Source organism: Pinus tabuliformis, chromosome 1_1 (assembly GCF_031772625.1).
Source record: "Pinus tabuliformis cultivar Carrire ecotype Pingquan chromosome 1_1, CPIR1, whole genome shotgun sequence".
NCBI lineage: Eukaryota > Viridiplantae > Streptophyta > Pinopsida > Pinales > Pinaceae > Pinus > Pinus tabuliformis.
Window position 1 is genome coordinate 672,710,384 of NC_142297.1, and position 23,936 is coordinate 672,734,319.

At 36.1% G+C, this 23,936-nt stretch overlaps 1 protein-coding gene across 3 annotated transcripts in view; it reads left to right on the forward strand.

Moving 5' to 3' along the window:
• The window catches only part of LOC149215203 (origin of replication complex subunit 4-like), a 357,971-nt gene that overhangs the window by 159,689 nt on the left and 174,346 nt on the right, over positions 1–23,936 (forward strand). For all 3 annotated transcript variants that reach the window (XM_089392543.1, XM_089392542.1, XM_089392544.1), the window contains exons 11-13: positions 13,749–13,833; positions 14,200–14,285; positions 14,402–14,511. In XM_089392543.1, coding sequence (XP_089248669.1) covers positions 13,749–13,833; positions 14,200–14,285; positions 14,402–14,511 — 281 coding nt within the window. The remainder of the gene's footprint in view (positions 1–13,748; positions 13,834–14,199; positions 14,286–14,401; positions 14,512–23,936) is intronic.

Here is a 23,936-nt window from a genome sequence, read left to right on the forward strand (position 1 = left end):
AGTGAGAAACATCAGGTTTCTTATCGGTGAAAACTTCTTCGGGAGTTTTGCAGTCCAATTCTTGATGAGGGCATCTATTTTAAACATACACGGTGATGTTTGTAGCTTCAGCTCATAAGAACTTTGAAAGGCTTTGATCATGAAGCATGGCATGAGTGGCTTCTACGATAGAACAATTCTTCCTTTCAGCGACACCATTTTTTCTCAGGAGTATATGCGTTATTAGTCTTTCTTTTAATGCCAGCTTCTCTACAATAATCTTTGAACTCATTTGATTCGTATTCGGTTCGATTAGCGGTCCTCAATATTTTGATCTTCTTCCTGGTTTGATTTTAGACCAAAGCTTTGAAAGAACAAAACCATGAGAATACGACATCCTTGTTCAAGACATATATCCAAGTCTTACGAGAGAAATCATCTATAAAGGTTGCATAATATAAGTATCCTCCCAATGAGTTCATGGAATTTCACCTGATAGATCAAAATGAATCAATTGCAATATGTCATTAGTCTTGCTATCACTTGAGGAGAATGGTACCCTGGTATGCTTTCCTTCGGCACACCCTGGACAAACACCTTCATGTTCTACTTTACATTCGGGTGCACCTGTCACCATCTTTCTTGCATCGGGTAGAGCCTTATAATGTAGATGAGAAAACCTCCGGTGCCATAATTCAGATTGAAGTGATGTGTTGCAAGACATAACTCCCAATGGACTTCCTCCAACTTGATATAGGATATCAACCCTGAGGCCAAGTGTAAATGCGTCTTTGAAATTTTTATTCCAGACATGTACCTTTCCATCGATGAATACCACCTTGAATTCTTTGTCCTCCATCGCCGAGATAGATACCAGGTTCTTCTTTAGATTGGGTACATATAGTACTTCTTGTAGATGAATGGTGTTACCCAGATTCAATTGAAGAGTAACATTCCCAACTTCCTTCACGGGATAGGTTGCATCGTCTCCAAGGATAATTTCTAAATTGGTATCCCGTTCAATTAGATTTGAGAGAGCTTCCTTATCCCTGGTGAAGTGCCTTGTGGTGGCACCACTATCAATCAACCAATTTCCCAAAGTGTCCGGAGGAGATGCAGTAGAAAGGGTAGATATAAGATAGAATTATTTTTGCATGTTATCAACAATATTAGATTCATCATACCTGGTGTTTCTTGATATCTTGGGAGGGCGACCATTTCCTTGATGAGAAGCGAGAGCATTCCTTTTTCCATGGTTGTTGAATCTTCCATTCCTTTGATTGTTGTTGCCCCTGAAATTGTTGTTGTTGTGTTTGCCATCATCATGAGGTGTATCCCTTCTATTAGGACACTCCCTAGCATAGTTACCAAACTTGTTGCAAATGAAGCATCTTCCCTTCCTTCCATTTTTGAAACCCGACCTTCCTTGACATTGCTTCTTTGAACCTGCATTGTTCTTATTTTTAGCATGAGCGAAGAATGCAATAGGATCATTCCTATTTGAAGGCATATCCAGTTCCATCATCCTTGTTTCTTCTTGAGAGCATCTAGTCAACAATTCTTCAAAACTTGGAATTGTGTCGTTGTTAAGCATAGTAGTGTTGAACACTTGCCATTGACGAGGGAGTCTCCAATTGCAATGAGGGTAAGCTCCCTATCAACAATAACTTCTCCAAAAGGAAGAATATCATTTTTGTTTTCAGTAATCCTCATGAAGTAGAATTGAATATCTTCATTTCTTCCTTTCTTTATATCCTTCAGCGTATTCTTGAAGAAAAGAATTTGATATGCATTGCTAGATTTGAACATGCCAACCAACTTGTCATATATCTCCTTTGAGGTGTTCAAATTGGAAATGTAAGAAACTAAATGCTTATGAATAGAATCCCTGATGATCTTCTTGGCTTTGACTTCACCCTTCTTGTACTTGGTCTTAGCAGCAACCGATGTGTTAGAAGGAGGTTCTGAAATCTTTCCTTGCACATAATCCATCACATCTTGCTCTTCTAGTGTCAAATCAAGAGACGTCTTCCATGCATGATAATCAGACTTATCATGAAGCTTATCAACAAACTTGAAGTAGGATGTGGAAGCCATTGAATCTTATCTTTGATCAATGGTTGTTCCTATTGGTGATTGCTCTTCTCACTCTTGCTTGGGCTTTGTCTTCACCTCAACTTCGATACCATGTTAATTTTAAGATAACAATGGTATGTTCTATGCTTAGAGAAATTTTACTTCAATTTCTTTAATAGCCCAATATCAAAATCCAGTTTAGCAATCACGTCAACATGATAGTAAAATGCAGATAGAACATATAAAAAAAGGGAAAGAAAGGAGTAGATAAAAAGTCAAAATAAAAAAAGGGAAAGAAAGGAGTAGATAAAGAGAAGGGAAAAAAATTAATAAAAAAAAATTTAAACAAAAAAAAGGAGAAAGTTAAAAGAAATAATATATATATATATATATATAAGTTTGTAAAAAAAATCAAAATTTAAAAAATTATATAAAAAATAATAAAAATAAAAGGGCAGGTATAAAATATATATATAGAAAAAAAAGGGGAGCAGTTGCAGCGCAGCGTCATTGTCTGCAGTCGCCAGATTGCGGCACCCTTATGCACCGTCGCCGCTCGAATATACTGCAACTTCGCTCACTTGTTATATTATCGTTGCCACCAACACAATCTCAGTGGCTGCCCACAGACTCCAACAATCCACCATGGTCCTCGTCGGAGCCCACCCGCTTGTAAGTTGCCATGCGCTGCTCTCCACTGCTCGCCATCGTTGTATGCCGTCAATCCGCTCGTTCCATCCCACACCTTGTTTAGTACACAGTCACTTATGCACGACACTGCTACTGAGGAAGACAACTGCTTCTTGAAAATAAAAATCGTTGGTTTCCATTCAATTATAACTGCGAAATAAACCTTACAGTCAGTGGCAACTTTACTAGCCATTGTGGGAAGGATAGGTGTAGTTTCAGAAATCGTGACTATTCATAACTACTGTTGACCAAACAAACATTTAAAAAAAATTATGTGAAGAGAAAACCATCGAATTATATAAGATTGATGCATACATTTCTCTTTCGATAAGAACACAATACAAGGAAATTATACTTTGGAAAAATATAATTACAAAGAGGAAAAAAATAGTGAAGTAAAATATCAATATTTAATTATTAAAGTATTATTATTAAAAATATTAGAAGAACGATAAAAAGATATATTTTATAATTTTAAAAGTCATAAATTTGAAAAAAGAAAAACAAAGGAAGAAGGTGAAAATGTACTTAGAGGTTGTTTAAAAGAAAAAGAGGTAATATTATAGAAGAAAAAGGTATTATTATAAGGTTATTAAGGAAAAAGGGGTTACCTTTAACCCTATGTTCATCCTGAAAAAGAAAAAATTTAGACTAGTAATGAAAGATTTCCTAAAACCTTTAGTAAATGTGTTAGTGCACTATTTAAAATCAAAGGATCACTTGCAGGAAGGGATATTATAATCTCTATCGATCCTACTCAAGATAATAATTATGTTAGCACTGAATGTGCTAACCAATTAGTGATTCCTGAATCGAATATAATTGAAACGATGGATTCGACGAGTAACAAACAATATGACATAAGCAATCTACAACTAAGTATTGGAGATTATATTTTTATCTCACAATTCACCATTAAAACCTTATTTTGTGACAATAGTGATATAATTTTGGGTTCACTGTGGATGGAATCACTAGGGTCTTTTATCTTAAATAAGAAAAAAATGTTTTTGACATTTTCCTACAAGAAGAAAAAAGTAAAACTACAAGACATTACATTGAATTTAGATTCAGTAACACCAAAAGACATATAAGATATCTCAAAAGTAATTTTTCAAGAATGTAAAAAAGAAATACAAAATATGCAAAGGGAAGTTGATAAAATCACTGCTGACAAAAATGAAGAAGTTTCTCAGCTTAAAAACCATAGTGAAAATTACTAACACAAATTAAGAAGCTTAAGAAGGACAAGAAGTCATTGGAAAACAAGGTACAACACTTTATTGAGAAGGAAGCGTCGAAATCTTCAAATGTAGAAATTCAAGTTGAAGAGAAATGAATGAACACCGATCCAATGAATATCACAACTCAAGAAGATGATAAGCCAATTGAAGAAAAAACACATTCAGATGTTGCAATTCAAACGATGAAGATCCTAAGTTAAGATTCTGTAGCCAACTCAACAACACTCGAACTTGAAGTAAATCAAAGTATTGCTAGACATATGATAAGGGAAAGACAAACTAAAAGAACTCCTTATCTACATCCGAATCATAAGAACAAATATCTCAGTGAATCTACGAATTTGTATCAGTCATAACATAAAAAACAAATGTATGTTCCAAATAATACTGAAGTTTACACAATCTAGTCGTGTTATAACAGTTCATCACAATTTTCCAGCAATCGCAAGTTTCCACAGAAAATTAATTTAGGATGGTCAGATCCCTTTTCAGTGTGGCAATTTTATTTATCACTCCAAGGATCTTATCATCTTGTATCAACGAAGATGATAGATCAAAGAATTCCCAAAGGTGCAAATAGATTTCAAAGACAAAGAATAGATGATACGTCTTATCAACAATAAGCTTTGAGGACAAAGCTTTTTGAAGAGGAAGGCAATGTTATGAATAAAATATATATAAATAATATAAATATAAATAATAATGATAATTGTAATAATGGTTAATTAATTAGTGATTAGTATAGAAGAGGCATGTCTCTAAGGACATGACCAATCATGAAAGGGTACTTGCCTAGGTATATATTTAGAACCCTCAGTTGTAATCACGTCATCTCTCTTGTATTCAAATATTCTTATATATAATTACTTGTCCTACAATGGATGTCTTTGCCTTTGAAGTATTCTGAAGATTATTGTGAAGTATGGACTTTGTTCGTAACATTGGTATCAGAGCATTCCTCTGAGAGTATGAACTTTGTTTGTTACAAGCAATTGGAGGATGCTCTTACCAAGGACGATGATGATCTTGTTGAGATGCCAACCCCATCTAGTGATATGGTCCCCATGTTCTAGTCTTCGACAACAACAAGGGCTTCATCTTCAGTTCCATGACCATTGTCACTGTCACCATGTGGATGTTCACATAGTGGTTTTGGTGGTGTAAGGAGGAGATATTAGTTGATAGATTCATAGTTCACTACTTTTTTTGCCAAGTCTATAAATGATATATTAGAATCTTAGACTTTAGGGTTGTGAATGTGAACTTTTCAGTCTTCCTAGTTCAGTGACCAGTGGGTGGTGGCTAGGTGACTTATTTTGTAAACATTACAATTTGGCCATGCTCACAGTTAACTTGTTAGATAAGTTATTTGAAGGTTTTATCTTGTAATGGTCTAATTTAGACACTTTCCGCCTACTATCTGTGATATGCTTAAAAAATTGATGTTTGTTTGTAATTGCCAGAGTCTAGATAGTTAATGCTTAAATAATTAATCATTGATGCACTGTGGATGCCATATCTATTTTGATTAATGTACAAATATGCATATTTTCATATCTTCTACAATTAATTTGGTATTTTGGATTTTTTTTGAATATAAATGCAAAATTATATATATATATATATATATATATATATATATATATAGAGAGAGAGAGAGAGAGAGAGAGAGAGAGAGAGAGAGATGCTTTGCTTCTAAAGATATTTGGAAAATCATGCTTTGCTTCCAAAAAATGTCGACGCTTCATGCAACAGAGGCCTTGGCCAAAAATCCTACACGAGACATTAAGAAGAGTAATGGGCCTCGATACCCAAATAGTATTTGAGCATTGTTTGGGACCAACTTAATAATCTCTTTGTTAAGAGAGGCATTTGGGTTACCAGAAGTAAAAGCTTTATTGGGGATGCAATAGAGGTTGTTGGACTATATTTCACAGTGCCCTAAGAAAATCACGTCGCAATTCATCAATACTGGGAGACTCATCATTTTTCATGGAAGAAATGGCTGCAAAAAGTTCCTCATTAATTAAGTACAACATCTAATCAATCTCTATCCACAACACTAGCCTTCCCAAGAATTATTTGGTAACATGCATGCTTACCTTCCGAAATAGAAGAAGAAAGATGATAGGTTGAGAAAATGCACTAAAAATGTGACCCATAAAATTCTATAATCTTGGTGGTGTTGCCCTACAAAGACCCATCCTCTTGAAAAATTCCCTGTATTCTGTCAATAGAGGTTTTCTAGTTCAAATAGCCAAAGTAAAAGTTAGTATACATCCCCTTCATCAATATCTTAGAGACGGGTGCAAATCCTAGCTCCCTTGGTAGTATACTCACCCTCTCATCAAACAACCATCTCCCAGTGTGCTGCTTCTTGAAGCAAGCTGTTGCGTTGATCCTCCGCTAAGAATATATGAACCTCCTCTAACTGCTTTTATGCCTCCTTTACCCCCTCCTCTACTTTTGGAAATGAGTTAACCCTAGACTTGCATAAATTTAATTGTATGACAGAGAATTGTATCCTACCATATCAAGCACACTATTTCCCCTAGTGGTTATGGGGAAGGATTCCAAACTTGGTGAACCAAGGTTTTCTAATTAGGAGATTCTAGGTGTGAAACATTTAGCTTGAAAAGGAAAGGAGATGAATCATTTGGATGCCCAAACGAGATAGTTATTTGAACAGGTAAGCGGTCAAAATTAGTTGTATTAATGAACACATTACCTAGGTACATCTCCCTTGAAAAGACCACCACACCCTAGGGTTCATAAAAATTGTTTTGACTTGACTCTAGTTTGTATTTTCTCCATTGAAAATTACATCATGTGAACCATCCCTCATAATCTAAATTCCGCTTTCCCCAATTAGGGTCAGACACTTATAAAATAGCCTTGCAATGGGACTAGGCCTACTTTTCCAATCTAGAATTAAGGTTTCTATCACTTTGACTTGTGTCCAAACCACTTAGCCATTTTGAAATATCAACGTATAATCTAGTCCATAAGTGCGAGAGGAGCCATCTAGTCCTAGATGTTGCACTTGTCAATATTCATGTTGGATCTTAAATGGAAGAAAATCTCGCGAACTTGTCCTATATCATGATCATAGCCCACACACATTTGTGCGAGGTGTTAAAACCATGTGCAACTACAAAGCTCTTCATGAATGAAGAGAGGGATAGAACCACCCCACGACTTCCTTGGGAGTGCTTTGAAGGGCCCTTCCAATATTAGCTCATTCGACACCACAAATTAAAACCAACATGCTTTAACTTCTTGAATGTAAACTATAGAAGGTTTGGCCTTTTGTAGCATATCTCAAGCATACATCTTTCGACTTGGGATAGTCATCCTTTGGACATTCCATGACACAAGAAAAAGAGAGAGCATCATTCGTGGATTAAACTACTGAAATAGTTATTTGACACAAAATAACGCAATTGAAATGGATGTTGCTCATGTGAGCTAATCGCCATAGCCTTGAAGGATTTCAGATACAACTTTGGCTTCAGATCCCTAAGTCATTGCTTAGTCCAAGATAGAGATTTGGGCCCCTTCCTCTTGCTTGTTTGAAATGTCCAACCTCGTTTAATCTACATATCCCCTCACATGAGAGGATAAGCATTGAACTATTGTCGAAGAATAGGATGAAGGCTTGGAATGGCTATTGATCAGAAGGGTTTTTAAGGAGAGGTTCCTCTTGGCGAGGAGTTGGGTTAAGAACAAATAGTGGGATTGGGTTAGAGGGGTGATCAAGATTTGGCATCAAAGGCTCCTTTGGTTGCTTATTTGAAGATTTGAGTTGGGGGCGATCACATAGGAGACAATCTTGGGTTTGATAGGCAAAGCATATATTGGGGAGATTTTAAGAAATGGGCTTTTTGTTAGCGAATCCCATTAGTCAATCATAAAGGGAGCTTGTGATTCAACTCCACCTCAACATAGATGCTCTGTAATTAAGATTTTACCAAATATGTTGAGAAATCTTGGGGCTACTAGATTTAGTGATTTCTCTTAACTTTGATAACTGCTTGTGATGTATTTTTACTTAACTTGATTAGCTTTTTCTTTCACTTGATTATTATTAGTATTCTCTATCATCAAACAACTACCAAACAATGAAGATGAATGAGACAAGGAGACGCAAGACTGTAGGCTTTCATCCAGGGCCAAAACCTCTCCTTTTGAGAGGAAAACCCACAATAACTCTTCTCTTCTTATAGAACTTCAAATGACGAATTCCAAGACCTAAGACCCTTGTCAAAGACCCCTCCAAGACCTAGTCAAGCCTTCCTTTGATGAGTTTCTCTTTCCATCAATTTCGACCCAACAATTTCTCTAGCAACTGTGACCTCCAACAACTTCTTTTGCAACTTCGACCTCCAACAACTTCTTCTTCAACTTCGATCCCCAACAACTTCTTCTACATAAACCCTAGCTCTTGCACATGTGGAAAAGATGGTGATTTCTCCCTCTTTTCTCCTTCGCTTGAATTGATCTTTTCTTCTTAGAGACTTGGCTTGCAAAGTATGCCAATTGATGCCCTAACTTGACTTCTGCAATTCGGTCTTAGCTGTTGCAATAGGTGCCCTAGTTTTCTTGCACATGTGAAGGATAAAGGCCCAAAAACAATCCAAAACTTCACTTTCCTTTTCTTCTTTTCTTCTTCGCTCATTTTTCTCTTCCTTGATTGAACGTCTTGTGTCGAGTGTGAGTGTCTTTCAAGTGAGGTCGAAGTCTCTAATATATAGGCTTCTCTTCTAGGTTGAATAGTTGCTTGGAGGCCGACTTGTCCTCTCATGAAGGCCGATTTGATCTTTGCTTGTTGACAAGGTCTTGGAGGGTCTTTTGACTTTACATAAATTTTCCTTAGAATATATAACATGCCCAAAAGGGCCTTTCATACTTGACAATGACTCAATTGATTTGTTGACTCAATGACAAGCCCTAGAAGCACTCTATGGGTGCTTGAACTATAAATCAAATAACCTTGAGCATGAAACCCATGCATCAAGAATGACAATAATAAATTTCTTTTCTCTTTAATATCAAATACATAAAATCATGATTACATATGTCATTATGAGGACTGAACGTAGTTACATATTTCAACAAAATCTGTGTGGACATATGCACAAAAGTTTGGAGGTTTTGCTTGGAGTTTGGAATCTAATTGAATCCTGAGAAAATTAAACACAAAAGGAGTGAATTAAAGTTCTTTCCTATTTTCAATTAGATATATGCTATTATTTGCAACTAAATAATAGTCTCTACATTATTTGATATTTTAATTATTGATTTTATATATATAATTGTTTTTTGCACGATTCTCTCTATATATGCATGCATATAAGACTTATATTGTATGATATTAGGATTATATAGTAATAATTTATAGACTATACAGATGTAGCATATATGATATATAAGATGTATTAAGGCAATACATTTTTTAGTAATGATATATAATATTTTACACTATTATTTTATATTGATTTATAAGTTAGTAATTGATATTAGACTTTAGTGGACAATAAAATAAAAAATACGCATGTTTTTTTTTTTCCATAGAATTTTTTTTTTTTTTTCCATTATTGCAATAAAAGGATTACGTTTTGTAAAGTCCAAAGTTTTGGGTGCTCCAAACCCAACAAGCATAAGTCTGGTTACCCCATCATTTAGCATGAAAACTTTATTGAGTTTGAACACCCTGGCCAATCAGGCTGCATTAGAGCATGATGGCGTTGAGTCATACCTTATTACTGATTTCATAGACCTTAGGGGTCATTACCCATTTGTCATTATCTTTGCACATGACAAACAATTGCAGGATTATTTGATGGGTCACTATTTGATATTGGGGATTTAGGTTGTGCACATAGTTTCCTTCATATTTTCCTTGTGATAGTTTATTTGTTGACAACTCAAGTTAGTGCTGAGGAATATTGAGTAGGAATGTTAATTTGCACAATTGTTTGCTTATTATACCTTCCACTTGCCCAAAAGAGCATCTTTCTTTGGAGATTACATGCAACGGTTTATTATTTGTATCCCTTGGTTATATGATGTGGATTATCTACATTAATGTTCTATTCATCGTGCTTCATGGCTATTTTGGTCATGTTCTCTTCATGTACATAGTTTTATGATGATCTAGCCCTCCAAAAGCTTTATTGATGCATTATTCATGACATATTTGCTTGGTAATGGAACACCCTTGACCATATTGATCATATGGCATTAAGGTGGCATTTGGTGATTGGTTTTTTGCTTAATGGAGTATAGTGCTCTCCTTGTCTAGCATCTTCGACATATATTTGGAGACATGGGGACCTTACTGGCACATCTTGCTAGTTTGCTTCACCTTTTGGCCATGGATTAGGGGGGTTGTTTGATGGTATTTTCTCTTAGTTTTAAACAACGGTTTTTATTTGGAGGGTCTTCCATTATTAGCTTCGAGGTCATCCCATTTTTCTTAGAATGCAATACTTATGGCACATTATTTGAGGTTTTCTCTCTCTTGGAGAAAGTCATAATGGCTAGATGGGTTGGCTTTGCACATATTCCCATGTATCTCATTGATAGATGAGTTGGTTTCTTGGAGCGGACGCCCCAACACATTTTATTCTATTTTGTGCATGAGTTGGTTTCATTATGATGTGGACTTCCTAGTTTAGAGGGATATTCTCTTATGTATTGATTATATACACAAGTTTTGAGGCCTTAAGTGGGTGGGTTGCATATTATATTATCATTGCACACATGGTGAGGCAAGGGTGGTTGCATTGATCTATTCCTCTACTATACCCTAGCCATTTTTACTGTGTTTAGCTTGTTTCATCATTGTTCTTGTGTGGTGCTCCCCTTTGTGGAGTATTTTATCATATTTTTTGAGGCTTCTTGGAGGGTGCACTTTTGGATACTAATCTATAAGATCCCATGGATGATTTTACATACTCAAATGCCCAAGATCAAAGAGGGCATTTTACTTGAGAATTGGACAAGTGGCATCCACACTCTTTAGTCGATTTCACTTTTGTATTTTATTGCTTTAGGGTTTTTGACTTGATTAGAAGTTTAGAACTAGCTGGAGGATATTATTGCTTATGCTTCCGTAGGAGAGATCTAGGATCTAAAGCCTTGAGGATTAGCTTAATTGGTCGAGTCCTTGTCGTTAAAGCACCTTTGCTATTAAGAGATCACTAGTTCAATACTCTTGACACTCTTGTGGTTAGGCTCCGTGGTTGAGTTGGCAGAAAGTGATCCCTTCGGCTGGATCTACCTGGTATAATCTCCAGGGAAAGTGAACCTCATAGGAAAAAAGAGATATCTAGGATTTGTCGTGAATATTATTATTTTATTTGAGAAGGGTTTGCGCTCTAAGTCTATATAAGAGGAGACCATCCTATTGTATTGGTTGTTGATGGTTCGAAGAAATGCTTGTTCTCTTGGTTTTGTCTTGTAATGAACGTTTTTTGAATGACAATACGGATTTATGTGTTGGAGATTTTACTTCAAGCTGCTGCAATAAGGGCTTCAAGGTAAGGGGCAGTTTCGTCATTTGAAAAAGTCTTTGGATGAGGTGCATCCTCTTTAAGTCTTTGCTATTTTCGTTAAATGGTTGAAAAATATATTGGAAAAATACCTGAGGGATTTTCAGCCTAAAGTAGGATGACATCTTATTGTTGTTGCAAATTCATATATAGGCACCTTTAGAAGGGCCTCCTTCTATTTTATTTCCAGCCATTTTTCAAGACTGGCACTAGTGATCAGTTTCTTCCCCGCGTCGATTTGTAGAGTTTGAAACCAGACCTAGCGCCGTACGGCGCAAGTGAGCCCTTTATCACTCGCGCCGATCCTCTTTTGGCAAGTTTTTAAAAATGGAGTCGAAGCTTCCAGCTCTAGAAGCTTCGTGGAACAGAAGTCTGGTAAATGGTTGGGCTGGATAGAGTTGAGGAAGTCAGTTTGGGCTCCTTTCCCCTATAAAGATGGAACAAACCAAAGAGATAAGCCCTCTCCCATAATAAGAGGAACCATCTCCCCTCCATCAAAGCTATATAAACTCCTTTTCCAAGCTGAACTAGTCTTTTTTGGAGCTTGAATAACCAACAAGATATCTATAGCTTTTTGCATGGTGCCATTAGTAATTTTGTGCATGTTATAATAGAAATTATTACTCATGCATCATTCATAATCAGCCCTCTTTGTTACATCATTGACCTGCTCTTGGGAGTATTGGGTACTATTTTTGCCCCTTCAACCACTACTAAAACAAACCTAATAAATTTATTAAAAATCTGTTTTAGTAAAGCAAATCTTCGCTTATCCATGCCTTGATTTGCCAAAACTTAAATAATCCTAGCCCTAGGGACACCACCCTTGTACCAGAGGACAGCTGGTCTTAAGTGAGAAGAGGGATTGTTGAGGTGACAGTGAGAACCCTCTTTAGTTACTTTTAGGCTTGCACCTGCCCTTTGGACTTTGGAGCTCAAGTGCAAGATTCGTAAGTAACAGGTCCCTTTACAAGTCTTTGCATAAATAACTGCACTGTCCAGCTGTCCATTGAGAAGTTGAAGTAGGAACAATAAATTCCGTAGACCACACAATGCACATATAACCTGTTATGAATAAAATATAAATATAATAATATTAAGGAATAGTTAATTAAATAGTAATTAGTTAATCAAGAAGAATGTCCTTAAGGACATGACCATTCATGAAAGGGTACCTGACTAGGTATATAAAGCAGACCCTCATTTGTAACTCAATCAGCTCACTTGTATTCAAATATTCTTATATAATATCACTGTTCTATCATGGATGTTTTTATATTTCAGATCTTCTGAAGTAGTTTTCTGCTTATATGAACTTTGTTCGTTCGATAACCCAGAAATTTCTCCGCTAGTGGGAAATTGCCAAAACAATAGGCGGATGATCCTGATGGGGTGGGATTTCTCGACTGCCCCAATCAATATGCTTATGTGCAATGTTGCTGGGTCCTTTGAAATGGCCTCCTTGGATAACCTATCTGCTTCTCTGTTGGAATCCATATACACACCCTCGAAATTTATCACCAAGAAAGATCTCTTTACTTCCTCTGCTACTTGTAGACTTCCATGTAGCCCTTAACCCTTCCCATCCATTCCACTACTAGCTTGGAATCCCATAAATAGTGAATACATTTAAACCATTTTCCCTTCCCAGAGACATCAGAATGGTGGCAGTCCTAATTTCTGCTTTATTATTCATGCCTGGTGGAAATCCACATGTAAAATGAACCATGTGAGTAGGAGAGAGGTGTAGGATTCTTACAATAGGATTTAAGCTTGCTTAAAAAAAAAAGCACATGGCTTTGCTTTGTTAATATCTGGGGGATCTAGCTTTCTCTGTTTTTCTGCCTTTGACTTTTTGCAACTCAAGTAAACTCATCGAAACCTCAGAGAAGTGGCAGGAGGAGTCAACTACTTCTCTTGAAAAAGAGCCCCATTGCTTAATAGCCAGACTTCCCAAATCATAGACAAAGGTAACGAGGTTGATCTTTTACCTTGTCGTATTCTAACCAATTTTCTGATGCATCTGCAAAAGAAATATGCATGATTGTACATGTAATTTACAAATCAATTATAAATATATTCTTTGATAGTATTTTATGTCATATGCTATTAGTATTTAGCATATTCAATAGATTATTTGCCAATATTTTGATAATTGATATAGGGATGCAGTCCATTGAATAAATTAGTCTTTTTACTGCAGGTTCTTGGAACATGCACTTCTTCTTCCAACTGATTCAAGTTTTCCTCATGGTGCCTATGCAGCTAAGTTCAATGCCCGGCTGATGGTATCCTTTTCTATCAATTTCATTAACAATTGGCAAAATGTTTTTTGACGAATGCAGTATGCAATAAATTGTTTTCATTTTTGCGTGCATTAAAGAGACAATTGAAGAACAGATTGTTTCTCTGGTTCTGTGATATGATTTACATTATATCACATCTATGTACTTTTGAAAGTTATGTTTTCAGTAGCTCTTTGAAGATTTAAAGGCTTTAGATAATCATGCTTTAAATTGATATTGTATATATCCAGTTTGTATTACATGGAGTTCAACAGTGAGTCAATATCTTCTTTCCTGTTGCTTTGTTTTCCACACAAGTGTATGTGGGCATGCTAATTTTGCAGTGTGTAGAACCTTGACCAAAGAAAGGACATTACAGAGAACAAGGATTTCAAGGAAATTTTGAACAATGTTGTGAATGTGGATCTTAGTGTAAGACGGATACTGGATTTTATGTAAGGTTTCTTCTGTCTTCTGAATTGTTTCCTTGATGTGGATTTTGGATATTTTGGTATCCGTTAAATATTGGTTTACATCTAAATTTTATTCACAAAATGTTTCATACTTCCAGATTTCGAGCTGTCTGTGATATAAATCAAGAATCTGGATTGCTTTCATTGGGAAATTTCAGGACTGCATTTTCATCAATTCAGCGACAACCTAAAATGGAAACTTTGCGAGGTGAAGAACTCAGGAGTTGCATCTTCAATAGGAACTGCATGTACATTGGCATAGGAATTTTTTTATGGTTATGTATTGCAATTTATTATTTTGAAAACAGATATAACGAGGTCAAGGCTTAATAGGATGTGCAAAGTTTCGTGTCCTAATTTTAACAAGTATTTATGGCAAATGACATTGATCCACTTTACTTTAGTAAACTTCAATACGTTTCAGACAATAGATAGACTGACAGCTTGTTGGAGTTTCCATGCACCCTAGGTCTGGTCTATATGCCCTAGCTAGGAACACATACACATTAGAGTTGCCCAACCAAAAAGAACTTTGCACAGTGGAATATATCAGCAGTGAAATCAATAACAGTACACGATTTATTGGCCCAAATCACAATTCTTATTAGTTCTTCAATAAGAAAACCTTAGGGCTTTTGTATCAGGGATCATGGCCCTTTACAAACCCTGATACAATGCTAATATACAGAGTCTGTCCTTTGACTCAAACTCTAGGGCTGAGGCCTAGTCCATCAGGCTCTCATCTGCCTAAATACAAATCCAATCAGATGTCCTTTTCTTACAAAACACAACCAACAAGATATATACTCACCTGGGCAGATTCCTTTAGCCCACAGACTTCAGTACCTCTTGCTGTAGCCAGTATGAGAGAGTAATCTTCCTGAATGTTGTTTTAGATGCAATATAACAGTCAGGCGGGCGAATGTCTGGCTTCGGGTCCATATTCAGGTGACAAAAGTTTTTTGACAGGTCAAATGTCTGGCCAGTCAGAAGGATGTCGGCTGCGTGTCTCCACAGGGATGTGGCAGTTTGGGCTTGAGGTGTGGGCTCGATGCCCCCCTTACTCGGTTTTTTTTTTAATTGTTTTATTTATTTATTTTTAATTTAGACTAGTGCTCAATCTAAAAATATTTGAAATCGAATATAAAGTATAACATTTTAAATCTAATTTAAATTTAAGTTTTAACCTAACTTTAATTCCTAAAATAAATATATAAAATCTAATTCCTAAAATAAATAAATAAAATCTAATCTAAAACAAAAATAGCTTAAATTAACATTTGATCTAGTTATAAAATTAAAATTAAAATTTGGTCTAGTCTAAAAAATGATTAAATTAAATTCTACTTTACTTTTTTATTTCTATTTTTTATAAAATTAAGTAGTAGGTTTTTCCCAAGGAAAAATAAAAATTTAAATTCCTAACAACTAAGCTAAATCTATATCTATAAAAATGTGATTTGAAAACTTGAAAATGTGATGAAGATCTGTTGCTGCACTGCTGTTCTTGTTCTCTAGGGTGTTGATGCAAAGTATCCCTTCCATGCAATCATATGGAAAGAAAATTTCTGACCTAAAACACTAAAGAAATTTCCTTTCAAGCAGGTTAATTCTAGATTAGTAATTGAATCGGATTATCAAAAAGAGAAAAATGTAAAAAGCATTGCATGAATGAAATATGAATATTGAGAAGAAATGTGAGATATTCTTCTCAAGTGTTCAACAAATTTCTATTAAAACAACACAAATTAACCAAAATATTTTTTGCAGATCACGTCATTTGAAGGAAATATTTTCTCTGCAATGTCTCGAATAAAGAACACTAAGGAAAAAGACAAAAGCCATTTTGAATCTCTGGCAAAATGAAATTTTATTATCTCCCTTGTGAAATGAGGTAGAGTGCCCTCCTTTTATAGAACAAGGAGGCTTCTAACCCATTAATTACAATTAAATGTGCTCTTGAAAACCATGGGAGAATACATGTGATTTATACATGTGATTTCTGGTCAAAAAATAATATTTTACTCCCATTTTAGAGGATCACATGTTGCTCATGGTAAAAAAAAATTAAAATATTCTATCCTTTTATAGAAGATCAATTTAGAAAACAAAGTGGTCAAAGCACTTTCGAAACTTATAGAGTTCTAATAAATGGAGCTAATTGTGTTCATTTGACCAAGTTCATTTTTATATCAATTTTTTCCCCATTTTTTTTATTTGCACTTGGGTGAGTAAAATTTCTCACGTATATGCTGTTTAAGAATGTAACTAGTGTCGGTCTCCATAATTGTACGAGTCATGATGTAATGTATTTAATAAAAGAAAGAAACATAAATTTTATTATTAACGAAATTGACTTATTAAAGCATGGGTTTCATGCTTGGGTCAATTGTAGGTCAAAGCCTCCATTGTAGGCTTCTAGGGTTTATGTCAAGTGTCCTTGTCCATGTCATAATGTAAATAACCCTTGTTGGGATTTATTTGTCAAGAAAGAAATTTATTTTCATGTAAATTAGGTCTTCTAGACCTCCTCCACCAAGTCGGCCTCAAACTGGACAAGTCAGCCTAAACTGAGGGGCAAAGACAACTATATAAAGGCAACAACTCGACCTCATTTGGAGCACTCACTCACCAAGTTCGATATGCAATTGCTAGGGTAGTAAAAATTTCGAAATTCAAGGAAGAAGTTGAAAAGGGCTAGCGAAGGAGAAGGAGGTCTATCTCAAGCATAAGAAGTCGAAATTATCTCTCTCTTCTAGACATGTGAAGCTACTAAATTGTTCGAAGGGTTGAAACTTCTGTTCTGTTGCTGGATCGAAATTCTGCTGCTAGGGGTCGAAGTTCCGAAGCTGGGAAGTTGAATTTTTGGATTGTTTTTGGGTTTAAGGTGCTGGACAAGATGAGACTATTGAAGGTTGCTAAATCATCTTGGAAGGCTGAATTTAGGAGGAAGGTCTTTTGGTTTAGGGTCTTGGTCCATCTCATTTTGAATTACTGAAGGAAGAGTTCTTGACTGGGTTTTCCCCTATATAGGGGTTTTAGCCCTGGCTGAGTGCCTATATCTAGTGTCCTTGATCTTTGTGTTTTGGTTTTGGTAATTGCTTGATGAACTAAGATAAAAGGGAACATAAGAAAGATAATAAGAATTCAAAGATATCACAAGTAATTATCAACATAAGGAAATCTTTATGCTTTTTCGATTTTGTAACATGGTATTAGAGCTAAGGTGGAGAAGGAAGAAAAAGCTAGGTTGAAAGATATATTAAAAGGAGATCAGGAAAAGTTCATTAAAGGGGACCATATAAAGTTTCAAGCCTACTATTTACAAGAGCTATGTCAAACTCAATGAAGGGAGAAAACAGACTAGAACTTTAGGGTTTGGTAAATTAGGCTTATAAGCAAAACCCTTGTGATAGTTGTAGTAAAGATCCTAGGAATAAAACCCTAGGTGTGTGATCCTCTATTTGATTAAAATTTGAAACCCTAGCCTGGTCAAAATTGTTGTATATCTAACTTTAATATATTGATGTTTATGTTTTGAGTTTACCTAGTAGATATTGTTGTATGCTAGTGCACGATTATGAAATCCTAGATACGTATATGTGAGTATGCTAACTTAATTATTGATACTCATGTTTTAGTTTGTAAATTTCTAGGGCCTATAACAAAACCCTAGTAGAAATTGATATTCTGAGACGTGATGATATTATTGATATGTTCTAGTTTTGATGATGAAAATCTAGGGCTTGGAAGAAACCCTAGTAGGCTATGTCATAGAGTATATTATTGAAACCTTAGATGTATAGTAATGTGATTGGATTATTATTTGATTTGCTATCTGAGGCTTTGTGCTTCGAAAAATGGAGTCTAGGGTTTATGACAAACCCTAGTATGTAACCTTTGCTGATTATGAACCTAACTAGGTTTAGGTATTTGATGTCTAAAGTTTGAATGTTTTGATGCTTCCATTGTATTTATATGTTTTTGGTATAGTTAACTTCATGCTTCTATATATATATGTATTTGGTTGTACTTGCTATTAAAATTTTGTAGGTACATAATCTTCAAGATGTTGGAGATATTCGTAATTGAAAAATAATGACGAGCATGATGAAGGAAGCTATAAGGATGATGATGATCAAGATGACCTTGAAGAAGTCGTGAAAGGTTGAAGCTTCTCCGCTGTTATAAAAGAAGAAAATTGTTGATATCCCTAAGTTAAGAGGGAGCATGGTTAGAAGAAAAGAGTACATATGCCCAATTGAGAGGGAGGTCATATTATGATGGTCATGGTGGATACCTTGAAGAAGAAATGAGAGAATGAATGAAAGTACTACAATGTATTGAGGATGTCTTGGTGCTACTGAAGAAATGAAAGAAGAAAAGTTTAACTTGATATAAGTGGCATTAGGATGATTAAGGACCCCAAAGGTTTGTGTTTACTTGTATGTATATTTGAAAGTTTATTGCTGATTGGGGTTTGTGTTTGAATAGGTAAATCTCTCCATAATGAAGGATGACCATTTGGGAAGTATGCTTGGACAAATGGATATACCTAGTTTATTAGGGAGAGATGAAGCATCTAATGGAGGATGCTTGGGAGGACATTTGGCCGACCTATGTGTTGATGTCTAGATGCCGAAGAGGGAGGGTGGTGTTGGTCATGGTGCTCCGACCTTGGATACACACCTAGATCCCTAGGTTGATGGTTAGCAAGTAAGCTTGATGGTACCTAGACTAGCTGAAAGCGTGAGCCCATCTTAGTCCCACCTTGATAGATTACCATGGTCAGGTATCTAGTCACAACATTGAGTGTGCTAGAACTCTTCGTAGTTCATTTTGGAGATCTTCCATGTACCTTTATATAGTTGTAATTATGAATACCTCCTTAGTTAAGAGTGAATGTTGAAGAATGTAACTAGTGTTTGTCTTCATAATTGTATTTGAGTCACGATGTAATGTATTTTTGCAAAGAATAGAAAATAAATTTTATTTTTAAAGAAATTGACTTATTAAAGCACATGTTTCATGCTTGGGTCAATTGTTTTTAGATCAAAGCCTCCATTGTAGGCTTTTAGGGTTTATGTTAAGTGTCGTTGTCCATGTCATAATGTAAAGAACCGTTTTTGGGATTTATTTGTCAAGAAAGAAATTTATTTTCATGTAAATTAGGTATTCTAGGCCTCCTCCACCAAGTCGGCCTAAACTGAGGGGCAAAAACTACTATATAAAGGCAACAACTCGACCTCATTTGGAGCACTCACTCACCAAGTTCAACCTGCAATTACTGGGGTAGTAAAAAGTGCGAAATTCAAGGAAGTAGGTGAAGAGGGCTAACAAAGGAGGAGGTCTATCTCAAGCATAAGAAGTCGAAATTCTCTCTCTCTCTTTCACCCGTGTGAAGCTGCTAAGCTTCTGGAAGTGTCGAAACTTCTGTTATGTTGCTGAATCAAAATTCTGCTACTGGGGGTCAAAGTTCTAAAGCTGGGAAGTCGAATTTTTGGATTGTTGTTGGGTTTAAGCTGCGGGATAAGAAGATATTATTGAAGTTTGCTAAATCATCTTGGAAGGCTGACTTGGTGGAGGAAGGTCTTTTGGTCTAGGGTCTTGGTCCATCTCATTTTGAATTCTTAACTGAATTTTCCCCTATATAGGGATTTTAGCCTTGGCTGAGTGCCTATATCTAGTGTCCTTTATCTTTGTGTTTTGGCTTTGGTAATTGCTTGATGAACTAAGATAAAAAGGACCAAAAAAAAGATAATAAGAATTCCAAGATATCACAAGTAATTATCAACAAAAGAAAATCTTTCTGCCTTTCTGATTTTCTAACATGTGCTAGCAAAACTTTGCACATTAGAAATAATGTTGCAAATAATATTGTTGTAGACCATTTGAAAATGATGGAGCACCATGTAGTTTCTTATGTTGGTTGATAAGATAGACAATGCCTAGTTCCACACCAACAATACGTCTGGCTTCACCTAGTAGCTAGGCATCAACATAGATAAGATAAATTAATGACAAGTAAGTTAGCCAATGTTATCAATTTACTTAAGGAATTAACCAAGAGGATAACCTTACCTTCGTTACATGTCTTTGGACTAAAACACAAAAGTATTTCTTGAGTCCTCTAAGTTAAAGTAGGTGGATGACATTTTTTTTCATGAAGGGGACATGGGGATAACATATGGATTACCTTCCAAAGTCATAGATAGTGTTGATGGTATAATTTTGATCCAACTAGCGGATTGAATTTGGGCTAGGAATCTTCTTTATTTGCAAAGCCTTGTGAGAGGGAGCTTTTACTACTTCAGCCTACACACACTTCCCCCTTTTTTTGGCTTTTTCTAAGTCCTCTTTCTTTGGATAGACATTCTTCTCTTAGGACTTTTGAAAGGCGGGGGGGGGGGGGGGGGCATGATGAAGTAGTTTCTTTTTTTGAGTGTATTTTTCTCTTCAGCTCTTTAACCTTTCATTTGGCTTGACTTGACTTCTTGAGGCTTGTATTTTATTTCTATCTTCCTTGACGATCCTCTTTTGGATGGTCTTTGCCAAGTTTAACATAGGTTGGGAGGATTTTTTTCTCTTATGGATGATGGAAAATGAAAAGTTTTAATGGAAAGTGTTATGTCTGGAAGGGATATCGTCACACTACCCAACCTGATTTTTCAGTAGTACCTAGTGGTTTAGCTTAATGACAGTTATCCTTAAGTAATTATGTCCTAGTTGTTAGGAATAGTAAGATGGTAACATCCTTACTATGTTAAAAGTAATAAAGAATCCATCTAACGCTGACATCCACACAACATGATGAAACCTTAGCATTGTTTTCAAGTGAGGAGTTTAAGCAATGAAACCATACCAACCACTAATCGAAGCAACATGAAATATCATCTAGCACATCTGAGATTAGGGGCACAAAGAAATGATACGCCACTGTGAATGGATGATGAGCACATGAATGTAACTGATGAGTATAATAACAGGTCCAGGCTGATAAGAAAATTTCATCCAAACAATAACAAATCACACCAAGTGTGTCTATATGGGGGTGGACTGAAGGGAAACAAGTCTTACATGGATGAAATATAAATTCTTTTTTGAAGACATGATAGGTCATGATTGGTGGGATGACAAAGGTCCACAATAGGCATTTAATAAGAGAGCTGAGAGTAGAATGTCCCAACTGTTGATTTGGGGTAACATTGGATGTGCTCTAGTCACGAAATTTTGTGGAGAGGTTGGGGCACATGAGATCTCCAATATCTAGAAAGGGTTTGTGCAGATTCTAAACAGATTAGGAGATATTAAAATAATTAATATTTTTAATGGAGTCCCTAAGTCTAAACTTAGGGAAAATAAAATATAATGTGTATTAATATGAATCTGTGTTAGAATGGTCCAAAAGATAGTGATCAAGCCAGATCTAATCATAGTCGTTGATTAGGGACTTAATCTCAAACGTTGAGTTGTCATCAAGAAAAGTATATGAGGAGGCTTGAGGGTCACTTGGAGAATGCACCAGAGTGATCAATCATTTTATTCTCTAGGGTGGGGTTTGCTAAGAGAGATAGAATTAGTAATCAAGAGAGCAGCTGAGGGGCATTGAGTATAGAGAGACAGAGAGGCAAAGATAGTGCCAAGATAGCAGCAGAGCAGCCAGAGAGAGACATAGGAGCAACCAATGCTCACCCAGGGCCACGCAGAGGCAGCTAAGTGCTGCGCAGAGCACCAGAGGGGCCAGCATAGCTGACGTAGAGGCTCGAAGAGCTGACGCAGGGCCTCTTGGGGTTGACGCAAGCCAAGATATGCTAACGTAGTGCCAGTGTTGGGCTAGGAGAGGCTGACGCAGTCCAGATTGGGCAGACACTGGGGTTTCTGGGGAAGATTGGTGCTGAGTAGTTGCCAGAAGGATTATCTGGGGTTTCAGCCAGGCCAGTATCTTTGTCAGAAACCAAGAGGTATTACTGCTATGGAAATTCTCTGTTGCATAGGCCAGTTTCCACACCCAGATTGTACTCTGATATTGCTTAATAAGAAAACCCTCAGATAGTTGCACCGATTTTCCCACATTGGGTTTTTCCAGGGACATTAGTCCAAAAATAATGGTGTCATGTGTTGTGTTTGTTCTTGTTTCTTTTAGTTGCTGATCTGTAATATGTTGAGCATGCACTAGTGTTTATTTTCAGTGTTTACATTGTAAATAACTTGTTAAGGAAAAATAACAAGTAGGTAGGAATAAATCAGATAAAATGCATGGGGGGTTTCTAATTGAGTAAACTTAGAAACTTCAACACCAACCTCCTCGTAGAAAGACAATTGTCAAACCCATTTGTTCTCTTTTTTGACAATTTTTTTTTCAATTCAAAGGTTGTGGGCTGTAGACAGAAATTTGATTGACAACTAGTGGAGGGGGTTTGACATTGATAGGTTGGGAAGGGGTCTATATATACCTAACTAAGATTACAGCTGACATGCAGAGAATTGTTGAAATGTTGAGCCCTGTTACCCCACTTGTTAGCAAGGTTAGATATACTTTTAAGTATAACATTCATCACCATTATAAGCCCAAGGTCACAAGTCAAAAGCTATATAAAACCCATGTGGGGCCCTGTATTAGGCATCTTAGACCTGTGTCTTTGTGTCTGTATTAGTTTTTGGTTCGGACCATGTCCTGTCCCTTGGAGTCCCCCTTAAAGTCCCCTTTGTCCATGGACTCATGGTTTTATCGGAGCCTATATTTGTATTGGTAATCATTGGTGTATGGGCTAGTTTAGCATGTGTCAAGGTGCACCTATGTCATTCCACATGGTTACGGTTTATTGAGTCTGTAGGTGACCTTGGCTTTGGTGCAATATTTTTCATGACAACTCTCAAAGCATGATAGTCTCATTTGACAACATTTTGCATTTCTCGAGGCAATTCATAGTTTCCATTTCAAAGTGGTCTCAATGGTCAAAAAGTCAACTTGGTCTCAGAATGTGCAAGTTGAAGAGAGGAATCCATGCCATGTCGAATTTTTCCAATGAAATATGATAGTGGCTAGTTACAACTTGGTCAAGAGGTGAAAATAAGTTTCTAGATGACATAACATGGGCAACATTAGGTTGTTTGTGACATTGCGTTATGTCAAAAGTGGTTTACTCTTTGAGAGGAACAAAATCCATGTTTCAGATTTTGTAAGTCCTCAAGGGTGTTAGAGACCATCCACTTGGGCGTGATGATGTGGCATGACAAATTTGCGTGAGGCTTAGCATGGGCAAATCTCGACAAAATTTGACATGTAATATGTCAAAACTAGTTTATACGAAGATAGGAACAAAACCCATGTATCTTTTTCTCCAAATTCCTAAGGGCGTTAGAGTTCCATATAGGGGATGATGATGTGGCAACACCTAGTTCAGATCCTAGCTCATTTTAGCATGTCAACATAAGAAAATCTTTTTGCCCTTCTGATACCATGTTAGAAAATCAGAAAGGCAGAAAGATTTTCTTATGTTGACAATTACTTTTTGATATTCTTGTATTCTTATTTTCTTTCTTTATGTTCCTCTTTTATCTTCTTCTCATCAAGCAATCATCAAATAAAAAACATGAAGATCAATGACACCAGATATAGGAACTCAACTAGAG